At 29.2% G+C, this 14113-nt stretch overlaps 2 protein-coding genes across 3 annotated transcripts; one reads left to right on the top strand and one right to left on the bottom strand.

Moving 5' to 3' along the window:
* Window positions 1-3055: 3055 nt before the first annotated feature.
* LOC123656453 lies at window positions 3056-8003 on the top strand. 2 transcript variants are annotated; one of them, XM_045592134.1, is made up of 5 exons: window positions 3056-3331; window positions 3495-3608; window positions 4237-4295; window positions 5472-5546; window positions 6585-8003. In XM_045592134.1, exons 2-5 carry the CDS (start codon window positions 3529-3531, stop codon window positions 6704-6706), a joined length of 336 nt encoding a protein of 111 aa, XP_045448090.1. In that variant the 5' UTR covers window positions 3056-3331; window positions 3495-3528; the 3' UTR covers window positions 6707-8003. The 2 variants fall into 2 exon arrangements, 1 of the variants encoding a protein (XP_045448090.1); XR_006743545.1 differs by lacking the exons at window positions 4237-4295; window positions 5472-5546; window positions 6585-8003 and adding an exon at window positions 3826-3894.
* Window positions 8004-10877: 2874 nt separating this feature from the next.
* LOC123656750 (mitochondrial import receptor subunit TOM22 homolog) lies at window positions 10878-13669 on the bottom strand. Its single transcript, XM_045592410.1, has 5 exons — window positions 13389-13669; window positions 13256-13318; window positions 13078-13175; window positions 12784-12925; window positions 10878-11313 (listed from the first exon to the last, which is right to left on the bottom strand). Exons 1-5 carry the CDS (start codon window positions 13503-13505, stop codon window positions 11248-11250), a joined length of 486 nt encoding a protein of 161 aa, XP_045448366.1. The 5' UTR covers window positions 13506-13669; the 3' UTR covers window positions 10878-11247.
* Between the last annotated feature and the right edge of the window lie 444 nt (window positions 13670-14113).

Raw genomic sequence — 14113 nt, forward strand, 5'->3', positions numbered from 1 at the left:
GTATGTTGAATTATATATATTTCTTCTAGTTCTTGTTTTTTTTTTAAATTGGTTTTTAATTAAGCACATAAAAGTATTTAGGAAATTTTAGTATTTTAGAAAATAACAAATATCGTAAAATAAAATAAATCAAACAAAATAATAATAATAATAATAATTCAAACTATTAAGTGAAATAAAAAAAACATGTCTTTATTTATTTTTGTTGACAGTATAAAATTACATATATAATTTAAAAAAAGTTTACTAGTAATATTTTCTTTTTACAAACGTCATATTTTACAATCGTTTGACTGATATTACGTCACTTCCGTTATATATTTTTCTTACGGTTTTACTATCACATCACATTTTATTCAATTCGGTCGCCCAGCCAAATGTCAAGCCTGTCGTAAGGAACTTCGTTCCAATAATAATAGCATCGGTACGTCTTTAATTCTAGCACAACCAGTGGCAAAAAAGAGAATTAAGATCTGGGTTTATTATTGTGTACATGAATACTATGTAAAAGCCTATATCGTTCGGACTCCTTGTCAGTGACGTGGTGAGCTTAACTCGCGTTCGGGGCACAATACCATTTTAGACCCAACACTCGAAAACCATACAATATGTCCAGCAATTTTTTGTTTTGCTGATAATTTGGCGCCCCTTTGTGAGTAGCGCCCGGGGCATGATGCGCCCCCTGGTCCCCCCCTCACTACACTACTTCTTGTATCTATACTTAGTAATTAAATTAATAAATAAATAATTGGCTAGTTCCCAAAAAAGTGGCCCTTTTAAATAAATTTAACATTTTATAAAATGCAGCATTGAGTATTTTTCTGTGATACTGTTCTTAGTACTATGTGTTTAATGTCTTAAATAGTCTTAATATAGAATTGATAAAAAGGATTTTTTTTTAGCATTAATTAAATGTCATATAGCTTCTCAAAAAATGTTCCTTACAGGTTAAAGATTAATTGTACAAGTTTTTATCATCATCATCATATAATTTTAATTGATTGGACTTTTGAATGCAGCCTGTAATATCACACTGCTAGGCATAGGCCCCTTTCTCAATGTATGAGAAGGATTGGAGCTTAATCCACCACGCTGCTCCAAAGCGGGTTTTCGGATTCTCTACTATGAGTAAAGATCTATCCGGACCGACAGCTAGACCTGCTCTCAAAGGCACGGTGGGGAGATCCACAAGGACAGAATTCCAAACTGTAAAGAATTATGCAATAGGTACATAGAATAAAAATGTAACAGATCGCTGTCTGTATATGAAAGATATATGAGAGAAGATATTATTGGGACCTTTATCAACACAAACAGCACCCAAAACAATGATTGTTAGACTTTTCATCTGAGCGTTTGTGCACGCTAATCTGAGAAACAGCTTATCCGATTTAGATGTGGTTTACACTAATATATTGTGGCAAGCTTCACTTACCGTAGTGTTTGCTTCATGTCAATCGGTTCATAGATAAAAAAGTTATATCAATTTAAAGAATCACGTTGACCATGTAAATACCTAAACGACGGTATTTATAATCATCAATATTATATATCCAAAATAAACCAAAAAATATATCCAAAGAACGCTGTCCAAAGTCACTATTCCACGCGGACGAAGTCGCGGGCCCAGCTAGTTGTAAATACAAATATCATATGAAATTATACTATCAGGAAATTAAGAGAAAAGGGTACCTAAGAGACTTTTGTAAAATAGGTATTTGAATAAAATGTTTCTGTCTCGCTGTATGCCGCTGCCGCGCCACGCGCCTTCTCCGCTCTGTTTTGTCAATGTGTGACTGTCGTGGTGTTAGTGTGCGTGCGCCAGCTATTCAGCTATTATTTGTTGACGATATTTTTTAATATTCACAACTTTCGTTTGTGATTGACTACGAGTACATTTAGCGCATTATGCTATTTTTCTGAATTTGGCTTGTTTTTAACCGACTTCCAAAAAAGGAGGAGGTTCTCAATTCGACTGTTTTTTTTTAATGTATGTTACATCAGAACTTTTGACTGGGTGGTGCGATTTCGACAAATTTTCTTTTAATCGAAAGGTGGTGTGTGCCAATTGGTCCCATTTAAATTTATTTGAGATCTAACAACTACTTTTCGAGCTATATCTAATAATGCGTTTTTACTTGACGCTTTTTCTCGTCGACCTACGTTGTACTATACCGCATAACTTTCTACTGGATGTACTGATTTTGATAATTCTTTCTTTGTTGGAAAGGAGATATCCCTAGTTTAGTAGCATGATAAGGAAACCAGGATCTGATGATGGAATCCCATAGAAATCGAAAGAAACTCTCAAAAATCCGCAATAACTTTTTACTGGGTGTACCGACTTTGATAATTTTTAATTTAATTAAAAGCTGGTGTTTATCATGTGGTCAAATTTAAATTTTATCGAGATCTGATAACTACTTTTTGAGTAATCTTTGATAACGCGTAGTTACTTGACTATTTTTTCGTCGATCTACGTTGTATATTGAAGTCGGTTTTTTTTCGTTTGCGAGCAAACACAATTATTAACGTTTGACCATGCATAACTTTTTACAGAGTTTTATTCCTAATCTGATAAAAAAAAAATATTGGAAAGAGTAAGTAAGCCCCGAAGTTGATTTTCGCCTAGGCGGCGAGGAAGAAGCGCGGCTCGCAGCTTGCTGGGCACAGCCATGGGAAAGAGCAGAGTCCTAATTTTTTAACCTTTCGTATTTTTTTTTTTTAATTAGTATTACGGTAATAATAATCATGATATACTTTTTTGAAATCCTTGTATTGAGCCCTTTAATTTGGTACCAAAAACAAACAACAATTATTTACCATAATAAATTATCATTTTAATTTGTTAGCTAAACCCTTCGTTAGCCCAGGTTTGCACAGTGTTACAATGAAAACTGCATCCAAATACCGTTTTATTGTAGTTATGAAAAGAGAGATTAATTAATTTTGTTAATACGAATTTTAGAAAATATCGACTAAAAATTACATCACTAGTGTATCGATATAATTATCGTATTGCTTTGACCCTTCCTCCCCTAGACCTATCCAGTAGGGCGACACTTTTTTTGCTATACTTTGTATACCAAACTTGAATTTTTATATAAATTGGCAAAATTGTACGTCAAAATGAAAAAATTTAAACGTCGGAAACGTCGTAATTGTCAAATTTTGACTCGAACAATTATTTCCTAACCGCCATATTATATTGCAACCACCGAGTAACCACGCCCGGAATTTTGGATTTTTAGTTTTTTCTGCATAAATATTTTCTGAGCCCTAATACTTTATTGTGAGAATATTATTCGTCGCTTCTAGGGATTTACTATGGGTTTGTATTTGAACCTGAATCATTGGTCTTTTTGGTCGAACGAAGTAATTTTGCTTTTGAAAATAAGTTCTTAATATCTATATCAACAGAAAATAATAGTATTTTATAGTTATACCTATATTTTTATTACTTATACTATATTTTTCTGTTTTCATTCCTTTAGAAAAAACAGTGAAACGCAATGTGAGATATCAAAAATGTACTATTTGTGGTCTAAAGAGGACCCCTGGACTGGAGCCAATGTATTTTTGAAGAAGTTTCCACTTGATCCAGATCGGTTAGTGTAAATATTACTATGCTCTGTGGTGTTAACAATAGAACAATACAATATTTAAATAAATTCTACTTATAATCTTTATAACAGTAAATAGCTAACTGTAGTAATAAAGTAACATTAAAGTATTATAAATACTTATGTATACTAGAAAACTAGTTGTAGACTATGTAAAATTTAAACTTTTAATTTAAATTGACGATTAAAATTCTACTCTCAGGTGTCATTCTTGGGTCAAAGCAGTTGGGAATGAAGACTGCTTACATACCCGTTAAAAAATTGCATGAAATTAAATATTTGTGTGGATATCACTTTGAAAAAAAGTATTTTAATACAAAGGGCAATAGATTAATTAAAAATGCTATTCCAACATTAAACTTGCCACAACTATTGGATGTCTTCTAGTCTTTTGGTAGATTTTCCTTTATATGGTGAAGAAAAAGAAAAATCTCAAGTCTTGAAAGGTGCAAATTTTTTTTATATGTTTATGATAATTATAAATTACATGATTAACATAATTATGAAAATATTTATTTTTTCTCGATGTTCTTGTTTAGCTATTTGTCTAGCCTTATTTCTGGTTCATAATATGCTAATTGATGTTTATGATAAATTCTTTTTTATTTTCTAGTTTTCAAGATATAACAAATTCAGAGAATGTGCAATGGAATGAAAATATTTTATCTAAAAGTGAGTAAACTACTTTATTATATTATATTTATCTATGTTATGTTGTTAGAAGTAACAAATGTTTTTAAGAGGTACAGCATCTTGTTAGTTCATGTTTGGTTATGTAATATATTTTTAATGATGGATAAAATTAAGATTTTTATTGTTAATTAAATGAACTTACTTATAATTTTAATAATTTGCGTTTGCAATTCTTATACATTTTTAATAAGTGACAAAAAGTTTTCTTGAAAACAATGTCTTGTTGTTTCAAAAACTCTGTCTTACTAAGTATGTACTGGAAATTTAAAAAAAAATAAAGATAAGATTTATATAGAAGCCAAACAAATGTTCACAATTGTACTGTATATAGAAAAAGATAATTTTTAAATATATTTTGTACTGATAATGGCAGTACAATCTCAGTTGTAATAAATATCATATAATAGATTATTGTTAGTCAATGTTCTAAAAAATCATCTAACATATATTTAATTTATTATTTATACATTTACCTAGATAATATTGGCCCTTAGATATCAGATATCTAAGGCTGATTGATATACATATCGCTGATAAAATGAGAGATATATGTAAAACACTTTCTGAGAATCTTTAATATCTTTTAACACATATATGCAACGATTCACAACATACGATACAAATGATCCAATGCAGTATAAGATTTTTAGTTTTATTTTTCTATAAAATGATTATGAATAACACCTTCGGAAAATAATCATTTTCATCTTCTATATAACAAGATAAGTAATCATTAACTTTAATTTTAAAATAAAAATAATTTCATATCAAATCTATACTATTAGTATAAAGCTGAAGAGTTTGTTTTCTTGAACGCGCTAATCTCTGGACTTACTGGACCAATTTGAATTTTTTTTCAGTATTTGATAGCCCATTTATCAAGGAAGGCTAGGGCTATAGGCTATATATTATCACGCAAAGACCAATAAGAGTGGACCACCAATGAAGAATGTTTCAAAATCGGATTTTTTCCTTCTGAGACCTTCCCCAGCTAGCCCAAAGTAACTATTCCACGTGGACAAAGTTGCGGGTAGAAGCTAGTAGAAAATAAAATTTAGATAATTTAAGAGTGAGTAAATAATGGAAAATGTAAAAAAAAAAAATAACAAGTAATAGATACTAGATATATTTAGATATTGTACTACTATTTTTCAGATGCTGAATACAGCTTTCTCCCTTTGCCCTCTACTTCGCAGCCACCACAAGGACTTACTTTTGAAAAAACACTAGGTAAGAATAACAAATGAAAATTTCACATTTTTGATTACATAAAACATTAACAAGTAACATGTCTACTATAAGCATATAGCTAATTAGCATTTAATTTTATGACACAAGTTCACTTTATTATATAAAATATTTCTCTAACTGTATATGTTACTACATAGATAATTATAAGCAACTAAAACATTTTTATGTATTAATTTTTTTTTTTAAATGTTTATTTGTCTCAAAATTGAATTTTATAGTGTTTTAGTTTAATACATTAATATAATTCTATGAAAATAAATCTAATCCGAAGTGGTCTGCATTGGCTGCAATACACTTAAAAGTTGAGGCCAGTTATTAATAGAAGCACACACTCTTTCTATGGGAAAATTATTTATTTCATTATACCTATGAATAGCCCAGTACACATTTGACTAATATCAAGCATATGAGAGTCAAATCAATTTTTAATTATAATGCTTCAATAATTTACATTTTATAAATCAAAAGTTTGCTTAGTTTTGTTAAATATGCATTAACATTAATGTTTAACAGTTTCATTTATCTATATTTTATACATTTATATATATATTTCGATATTATACTATTAAGTATAGTATAGTTTAAAAAATAGAATGACAAAAAAATTTAGATATAGCTCTTTCCTTAGTAATCAAATACGTATATTTTATTGTTATAATATTTCAAGTAAATTGAAGAAAAAGGGAAAAAAATAATAATTACATTCAATGATTCCAATTGTATCATGCAATGGGCATTCCTTTGTCGTATACTTGTGTTATTATTTAAAGCAAAATTAAATACATATTAAACTGTAACGATCACTAATAAAATATATCAATATATTATATATATTATATGATATTGAAATAAAAATAATAAATGTATCTTAATATAATAAAAGCAATAAATTATTTTATAATATTATATTTAAGTAAAAATTTATGAAATTAAAGGAATAGATCACATTATACATAATATTGTATACTTTCAACAAAAAAATGTATATATAATAACAGGATTTTTTTTAAATTTCAGATTCTACATTAACTGAACGTGAGAAGATCCTGCTGAGTTATTTGACTCAAACTAAATTAAGCTTAAAGCGTTTGGCAGTCGAAATGCGAACTGTGAGGAAGACACTAATAAATTGTTTGTAGCTTATAACGATATTAGCAGGGTCCGCACTGACATGCCTAATAGAAATAATAATGATGACATTCAAGTTGTTGATGAGATAGTTTATCCTGTTTTGTCTTTGCCCAATGAAATCGATTTCTTTTTATATGAAAATGATTTATGTAACTTTTTGGAGCAGCCAGTAGTATATGTTAGTGGTTATTTAGCTGCAAAATTATTAGATAGAACGAAATGTCAGAAATGTAAAGATTCGTTAAAAGTTGATAAACCAGTAGACGACTTAAACAATTATATTAGTTTTAAAGAATGGTGGAAAGATTCGAGCTCATTGTGCTTTCCTTCTAAACCTTTATGTCATTTTGTAAACAAGAGCCAAATTCATTTCAAAGCTATTATATCTCAGGACTTACAAATTAAAAATATAAAGCACTAGACTAGTTTGCAATTAAGTAATGAGCATTTTATAGAAAAAAACAAATCAATTAATTCATAATCTTTGTTTATTATTCATTAGAAAATCATGTAAAGACAAAAATATACAATTAGAATAATGTGATCAAGACAAAGCTTAGATAACAATTTTTAAGATTCTTGTTGAATATTTATATTGTCAGTACTATAAAACAATGTTTGTAGAAAACATACATATTGGCAGTTCTTCTTGACATCTAATGTCTTTGCAATGTTTTTTGTTTTCCAAGTTTTTAAATGTGTATATTTTAGCTTAGAAACAAAAAAAAAAAAAAATTCCGCTGTGGCTTCGCCCACATAGATTACGCGATTTTCGCTATTTCGTTTTCTCCCATAATCCGCTGTTCGTTTATCCACATACCATTAAATGGCGTACATGGAATTGTAGCATCCCGTGAAAGAATTTTTAAAATCGGTAGTACTTTATGGAATTACCTACTACAAACATTTAATAATACAAAAATAAGAATTTAGAAGATTACTCTAAATATGTTCTTATTATGTTTGTAAATCATTATGTTTTTTATCTGTATGCCTAGGATCATTATATAACGCTTTTCAGAATTGTTTTTACTTAGATAATATCTGTATATATATGTTATGTTTGTTTGTTATTTACTGTATGTCGGATCGTTACATATGTAACGTTTAAAAAATTTAGATTTTTGTGAATATGTTATGGGTCAAATTCATCGTCTTGGTTGTTATTGATTGATAATTACTGTTTTGCGAGATCATTTCATTTGTATCACTTTTTAAGAGTTGATTTTTTTGTGACTATGCTACGTTAAGTGTTAAATCATGTTGTTTGTTAATTTTTGATAATTACTATTTGTTACTATTTAAGTTTTGTTAATATTTTTTTTTATGCTTTAAAATCATCTTTTTTGTTATTGGCTGACAATTACTATTAGAAACTATTTAATTTGTTTTGTAAATGTTTGTTATGCTTTTAAATCATCTTTTTTGTTATTGTTACTTACTGTTCCACGGGTTGTAGGTTCAATTCCCGCCTGAGATTGAATGTACTACGTGTATTTATATATATATATATATATATATATATATATATATTATTTCTGTTTATTTCAAAAAATGTACAGTCAGTTGTTACCTGTAACACAAGCATTAAGTTACTTAACATAGGAATATATGACTGTGTGTATGTTATAAGATAATAATAATAATACACTTTATTGTACACCAAAAACAGAAATAATACATATCAAAGAAAAAGAAAAAAAAAGATATTTATTTATTTATATTTATTTATTTTAATTTGTTTTATAAAGAAGTTTATGTTATGTTTGTAAATCATCTATGTTATAAGATTTATATTATATTTATTCATATTTATTGATTTTAATTTGTTTTATAAATAAGTTTATGTTATGCTTGTAAATCATCTATGTTATAAGATATTATATTATATTTATTTATTTTAATTTGTTTTGTAAATAAGTTTATGTTATGCTTGTAAATCATCTATGTTATAAGATATTATATTTATTGATTTTAATTTGTTTTATAAATAAGTTTATGTTATGCTTGTAAATCATCTATGTTATAAGATATTATATTTATTTATTTTAATTTGATTTGTAAATAAGTTTATGCTTGTAAATCATCTATGTTATAAGATATTATATTTATTTATTTTAATTTGATTTATAAAGAAGTTTATGTTTGTAAATCATCTATGTTATAATTAAATATTAATTAATATCTTAATAATTAAGAATTTGTTTTGTTAACATGTTTTTTATGTTTTAAATCATTTTGTTTGTTATTGTTTGATAATTAATAGTTGTTATTATTTAATTTGTTTTGTAAAAGTGTTTGTTATTGTTTGATAATTACTATTTAATTTGTTTTGTAATGGTGGATTAAGCTCCGATCCTTCTCCTACTTGAAGAAAGAGGCCTAGAATGTGCTGAGAGCTGTGGGATGTATCGCAGTATGTTTACGAAAATATAAAATTTGTTTGTTAGCTGTTGTGATCGACATGCCTTCAATAATGTAACTTTTTTGTATAACAACTTTAAATTTGAAAAGACTACCGAGAGTTTTGTCCGGCTTTTTTTCCTCTCGGCCTATTACATATAGGCCTATACATTAGGTTAAATAATTTGTTGTAATATTTATTTTATAAAGCCGATGACATAATAGATAGGTGATGTCTACCGAGACACTAGTGATCAGGGCAAAATAATAATTATGTTTGTAATGTTTAATTGTAACAATTACCTTCATTTTTGTTTAAAATGTAGATTTTTTTCGCTGGTTAAGTGTAGTAGTACCAAGAAATTTAGTAGTAATGTAGTAAATACCAAGAAGTTTTAAATATACATTATATATATAAAAAAAACCTTTTATTTTAAATAAAATTTATAAAATTAAGAACCCTGTGCTCAAAAAGTATCGATAATTTTATCGACTAATTTATCGACCTTTTTCCACACTATTATCGATTTCCGGTAGGATAACAGTAACACTATGCTTCATTATTACCAATTTAACGAAAAAAATAGAGCTCAACCAAAAAGTTGGTACTTGAAGTATAGCAAAACCTTGAACCCGGAGCTCGACCGTGTCTATGGAGTGACACCTCTTTACTTATATACTCTTTGGACCTATCCCCCAAACAGCAGGAAAGGGACACCTGCAACTCAGACCGTTTTAGGTATAGACCAAGTAATGTAATTTAAATTGTAATGTAATGTAAATTTTAGATAGTTAATTATTGGCCAAAACAGTATTTCGTAGTCGAATAATTTCTCCTCAAAACATGCCAATTGTTTTACGTAGCTTAAAAAATCCTTCAGCTATGCCCCTATGTTCTCGTTTTTTTGAAAACATGCATATTTTTTTTTTTATGAGTGTCTGAAAATGTACAAAAAATTAGGCAATATTTCTAGTTTTGGAAGTCGCCTACTTCCTATGATAATAATATGAAAAAAAAAAAAAACATAGGGGCATGGTCATGGCAGTAAAAGGTTTTATGTTAGAAAAATATTTGACCTAGTGTCATTATCCAGGGAGAAAACAGTCGACTACGTTTGTACGGAGAGAGTCGGTATCCTTTCCTCTTATTCATTGCTTATGTACCCGTGCAGGTGCTTAGTCATGTCTCGCATTTGTGCTAACATCGGTATTTATTTTTTTCTAACTTGCGAAAGTACGACAACTACTTTTTGGACACAAAACATTTAACACATTAATTACAGAAAATCTGTTGGGTTATCTTATTCTTGCTTTTATTATCCCAATGTTTACAAAAGTATTGTTTTAACCAGCCATATCTTACAGTTGGTAAAAAAAAAATTAAATTCCCATCTTATGTCTTTTTCTTTAGTTTTTGTCTGCCAATTACAATTTGTCTTAATTTATGAATCCACAACATAGGAAAACCTTTGATATACTACACTAAAGGCGAATTTATTGTCAATACTAGCGACCTCAGTCCATCCATATTTTTTACATGATAAGTAATCACCAATATATTATATACTATTACCTTCTCCGAAACACGCTGCATCTTATGCTATAAGTATTATTCCAATCGGTTGAGTAGTTTTAACAGTATAACCAAACAAAAAAACCGGCTCTCCATTTATTAGTATAGATAGATAAAATCGAAATAATACAAAAAAATACGAATTTCCATATAAACTATATAGATTAGTAGATTTTTTCAGGATGTAGACAAAATACTTTTAATTATATTTTAACATTTATTTTTCCTATTAGATGTTTAACAAAAATATCTACATTCTCAAAATAATATGTATACTATACCAATTGCCAACTATACAAATCAAATCTTAGTGTAGTAAAATAATTTGATTTTTCAATTTTGTTCTATAACATATATATGGACACGTAATATAATTATCTCTAATAAACCTAAGAATCGGAAATGCGTATAGATGCAAAAGTTCATTATAAGATGCCAAGGGAGATAGTTTGAGAATCTATTTTTACCTAGTCTAAATATTTAAGCATTCCGGTTGACATTTGAAGAAAATACCTTAAACATGTTAATTAAGATTATACAACAACTATTATACTTTATTTGGTATTTTATTATTTATCGTGGCATTGGAGGCATGCCAGGGGCAGGTCCTGACATAGCGGTATTTGTTCCCAGCAATACCTGTAAAAAATATACAAAATTAAATTTAGTGTTAATTCAACAAAGCTGTCTTGAACATAACTGAATAATACATTACATATGATACATATGTTAGATTTTTAAGAATACATCACTACATCATATAAAACAAAGTCACTTCCCGCTGTCTGTCTGTCCCTGAGAAACACTGATAATTTCAGAGGTTGCTAATGTGATGTCGTAAATAAGCATAATGCACTATAGTATTGTAAATCTTAAAAAGGTCTATAAAAAAGTCCGAGATGGCATATGTCTATCTCTTAGGGATAACCTACAATAAACATTTTTATCATTTACTTTTTACGAGAAATAATGGCTTATTTACGAAGCCATTTTAAGCAATACAGCATTAATCCTTATCCAATAAAGTACCACAAATGCATTGTGCATTTAATATACATCAATATGGGTCTTAACAGCATGTAATTCAAATGAATATTTTCGAAGATATTACAGATTTAAAATGCAGGGACATTACAGTTGCGGGTGTATAGGCTGGAGGGCAGTGTGACAATTTTTTTGATATTGTATGTTTGTACTTTAGTTGGTATTAAGGTTAATTTTTAAAACGCATTTATAGTAAGTATATTAGGTTGGATAAGATTAGACTACATCCAGGGGTTTCCCTGCGATCAAAATAAAAAAAAGACTACAACCATAATTTATCAATTCAAGAGTAACCTCTAAAGAGAACATGTTTGTATTGTCTAATGACTGTATATAAAGACATTCAGTGGTATATTTACTATCAGTATTTCACCCGTGCAAAGCCGGGGCCAGTCGCTAGTTATCAAATAATTATAAGGTTAAATTTAAATTCAAATGAAAAAGTATAAAAAGGAATCAATAATTGATTATGAATATATTTTTTGATACAATGGATGACCTTTTTATTGTTACTTTTATTGGTCACTATTCATCACTCATTACTTATCATCATCACTTCAGCCTATCACAGTCCACTGCTGGACACAGGCCTCCACAAGTTTGAGCCAAAATGGTCTGAACTCATGTGTGTTGTCCTTAGTTACCACGTTGGGAAAGCGGGTTGTTGACCGCAGAGCTGACTTTGTCGCACCTAAGATGCTGCTGCCCGTCTTCAACTGGTGCATTTCAAAGCCAGCAGTGATGGTTATCCCACCATCGGTCAGTTTTTTTTAGTTCCAAGGTGGTAGTGGAACTGTGTTATCCCTTAGTTGCCTCTTACGACAGACACAGGAAGAGAGGGGGGTGGCTATATTCTTTACTGCCTTGGCCACACAGCTCACTATTAACAAACTTATAATATTATAAGCATCCAGGCACTTATGGCAATTTTTTAATTGTGATCTTTACATTGGCTATAAATAAAGTTAATTATGATATAATTTACTTTAAAAAAATAGTCCTGAATCAGCACCTTTTATCAGAAATATTCTGTGTACTCAAATGAACAGTTTTGTGTGTACTTACTTGTTTCTGTTGTGATTTTTGCATTTCCTCAACTTGTGCCCTTTCCACCTCAAATATGACTGGTGCAAAGAGAATAACTGATGAACTTGCCACTATCCACATCACAGATCGTGATAATTGGTAAAGACTCTTAACTCCGCTCCTAATGAGTATAACAAAAAGATAGTTTTAAAAATAAATCTGAATTAAAAAATTTAAACTCATATGAAAATAATTCTCATTCATTTCCATCTGATATATTTAGATATATATTTTTTTTCTATTAAAAATAATAGACTAACAAATGTACCTTACCATGTTTTTGTAGTAATTGTGTAGGTACCATTGCGAACACATACTGGGAACATCTCAGTCAAACCCCATAATCTTTCAGATAAAGTTTCATCTGGTTCCTGCAGAATTAAAAGACAATTATTTATATTTTCTGAATATTTAATATATTTTTTAATACAGAAAACTGCGATATACATACATCGTCATATTCTTTGAGCGTTAAGGATGGTTGATTTTCAGTGCTAGGTGACGTTCCAACCACCTGTAATAAATTTACTTTAATATTTCGTTCTTTGAAATAGTTATGTATTGTGTAACGACGTTTGCCTCACCACTGGAGTAATAAAAATATCTTCAGGTCTACGTTCTGGTGTATCATCTTTGCTTGCTGTCAAAGACTCCATTCCGCTATCGTTCTGCTCAGTTTCATCAGGCAGTTCCATAATCATGTTATGGACTTTATAAATATATTTTATTTATTATAAAACCGATGACTTTTTCTTACAACAAAGACACCGCGTGTTTAAAAAAAACAGCGAAGTTCTTGAAAAGGCTCTTTCTTAATCTTTTCTACCACAGATAACTATACTACATTCATATTTTTTTTTTTACAGAACGTATTATCGTACAGATTATTAAACTATTTAGTAGATATTTGCCAGAACTCCAGAAGTAATAAAAAAGAAAACAATAAGTCATGTGTAGGAACAGCGTATTTTTTTTTTTTCATTAATAATTCGTATAGTCTTAAATGTTATTATTTTTGTTGTAGATATGTTTTAGTACAGTGTTTTTTATAACACCGCTTAAATAATACAGAACAACAAGTAGATTTAATTATATACACACTAGCGCCCACCCCGGCTTTGCACATGTAGTATTTCCCAACGATCTCAGCGACAGCAAGGGGGCACAATGTGGGTGGTGGTCACGTCAACCAAACCCCGTCATCGATATAAGACCCTCGACTGAATTATATTTTCCCAAGCATTTTTTTTTTCATACAGTACGTTCAGCCTATTGCAGTCCACTTCTGGACATAGGCCTCTCCAAGTTT

The sequence above is a fragment of the Melitaea cinxia genome, chromosome 9, assembly GCF_905220565.1.
Source record: "Melitaea cinxia chromosome 9, ilMelCinx1.1, whole genome shotgun sequence".
NCBI lineage: Eukaryota > Metazoa > Arthropoda > Insecta > Lepidoptera > Nymphalidae > Melitaea > Melitaea cinxia.

Coding starts and splice junctions, on each gene's coding strand:
- LOC123656453 (XM_045592134.1), top strand. CDS start 3,529: ATGTACTATTTGTGGTCTAAAGAGGACCCCTGGACTGGAGCCAATGTA. Junction 3,609..4,236: donor TTTCCACTTGATCCAGATCG/GTTAGTGTAAAT, acceptor TTTATTTTCTAG/TTTTCAAGATATAACAAATT. Junction 4,296..5,471: donor TGAAAATATTTTATCTAAAA/GTGAGTAAACTA, acceptor ACTATTTTTCAG/ATGCTGAATACAGCTTTCTC.
- LOC123656750 (XM_045592410.1), bottom strand. CDS start 13,505: ATGATTATGGAACTGCCTGATGAAACTGAGCAGAACGATAGCGGAATG. Junction 12,926..13,077: donor ACAATTACTACAAAAACATG/GTAAGGTACATT, acceptor TATACTCATTAG/GAGCGGAGTTAAGAGTCTTT. Junction 11,314..12,783: donor AAAAATCACAACAGAAACAA/GTAAGTACACAC, acceptor TATTTTTTACAG/GTATTGCTGGGAACAAATAC.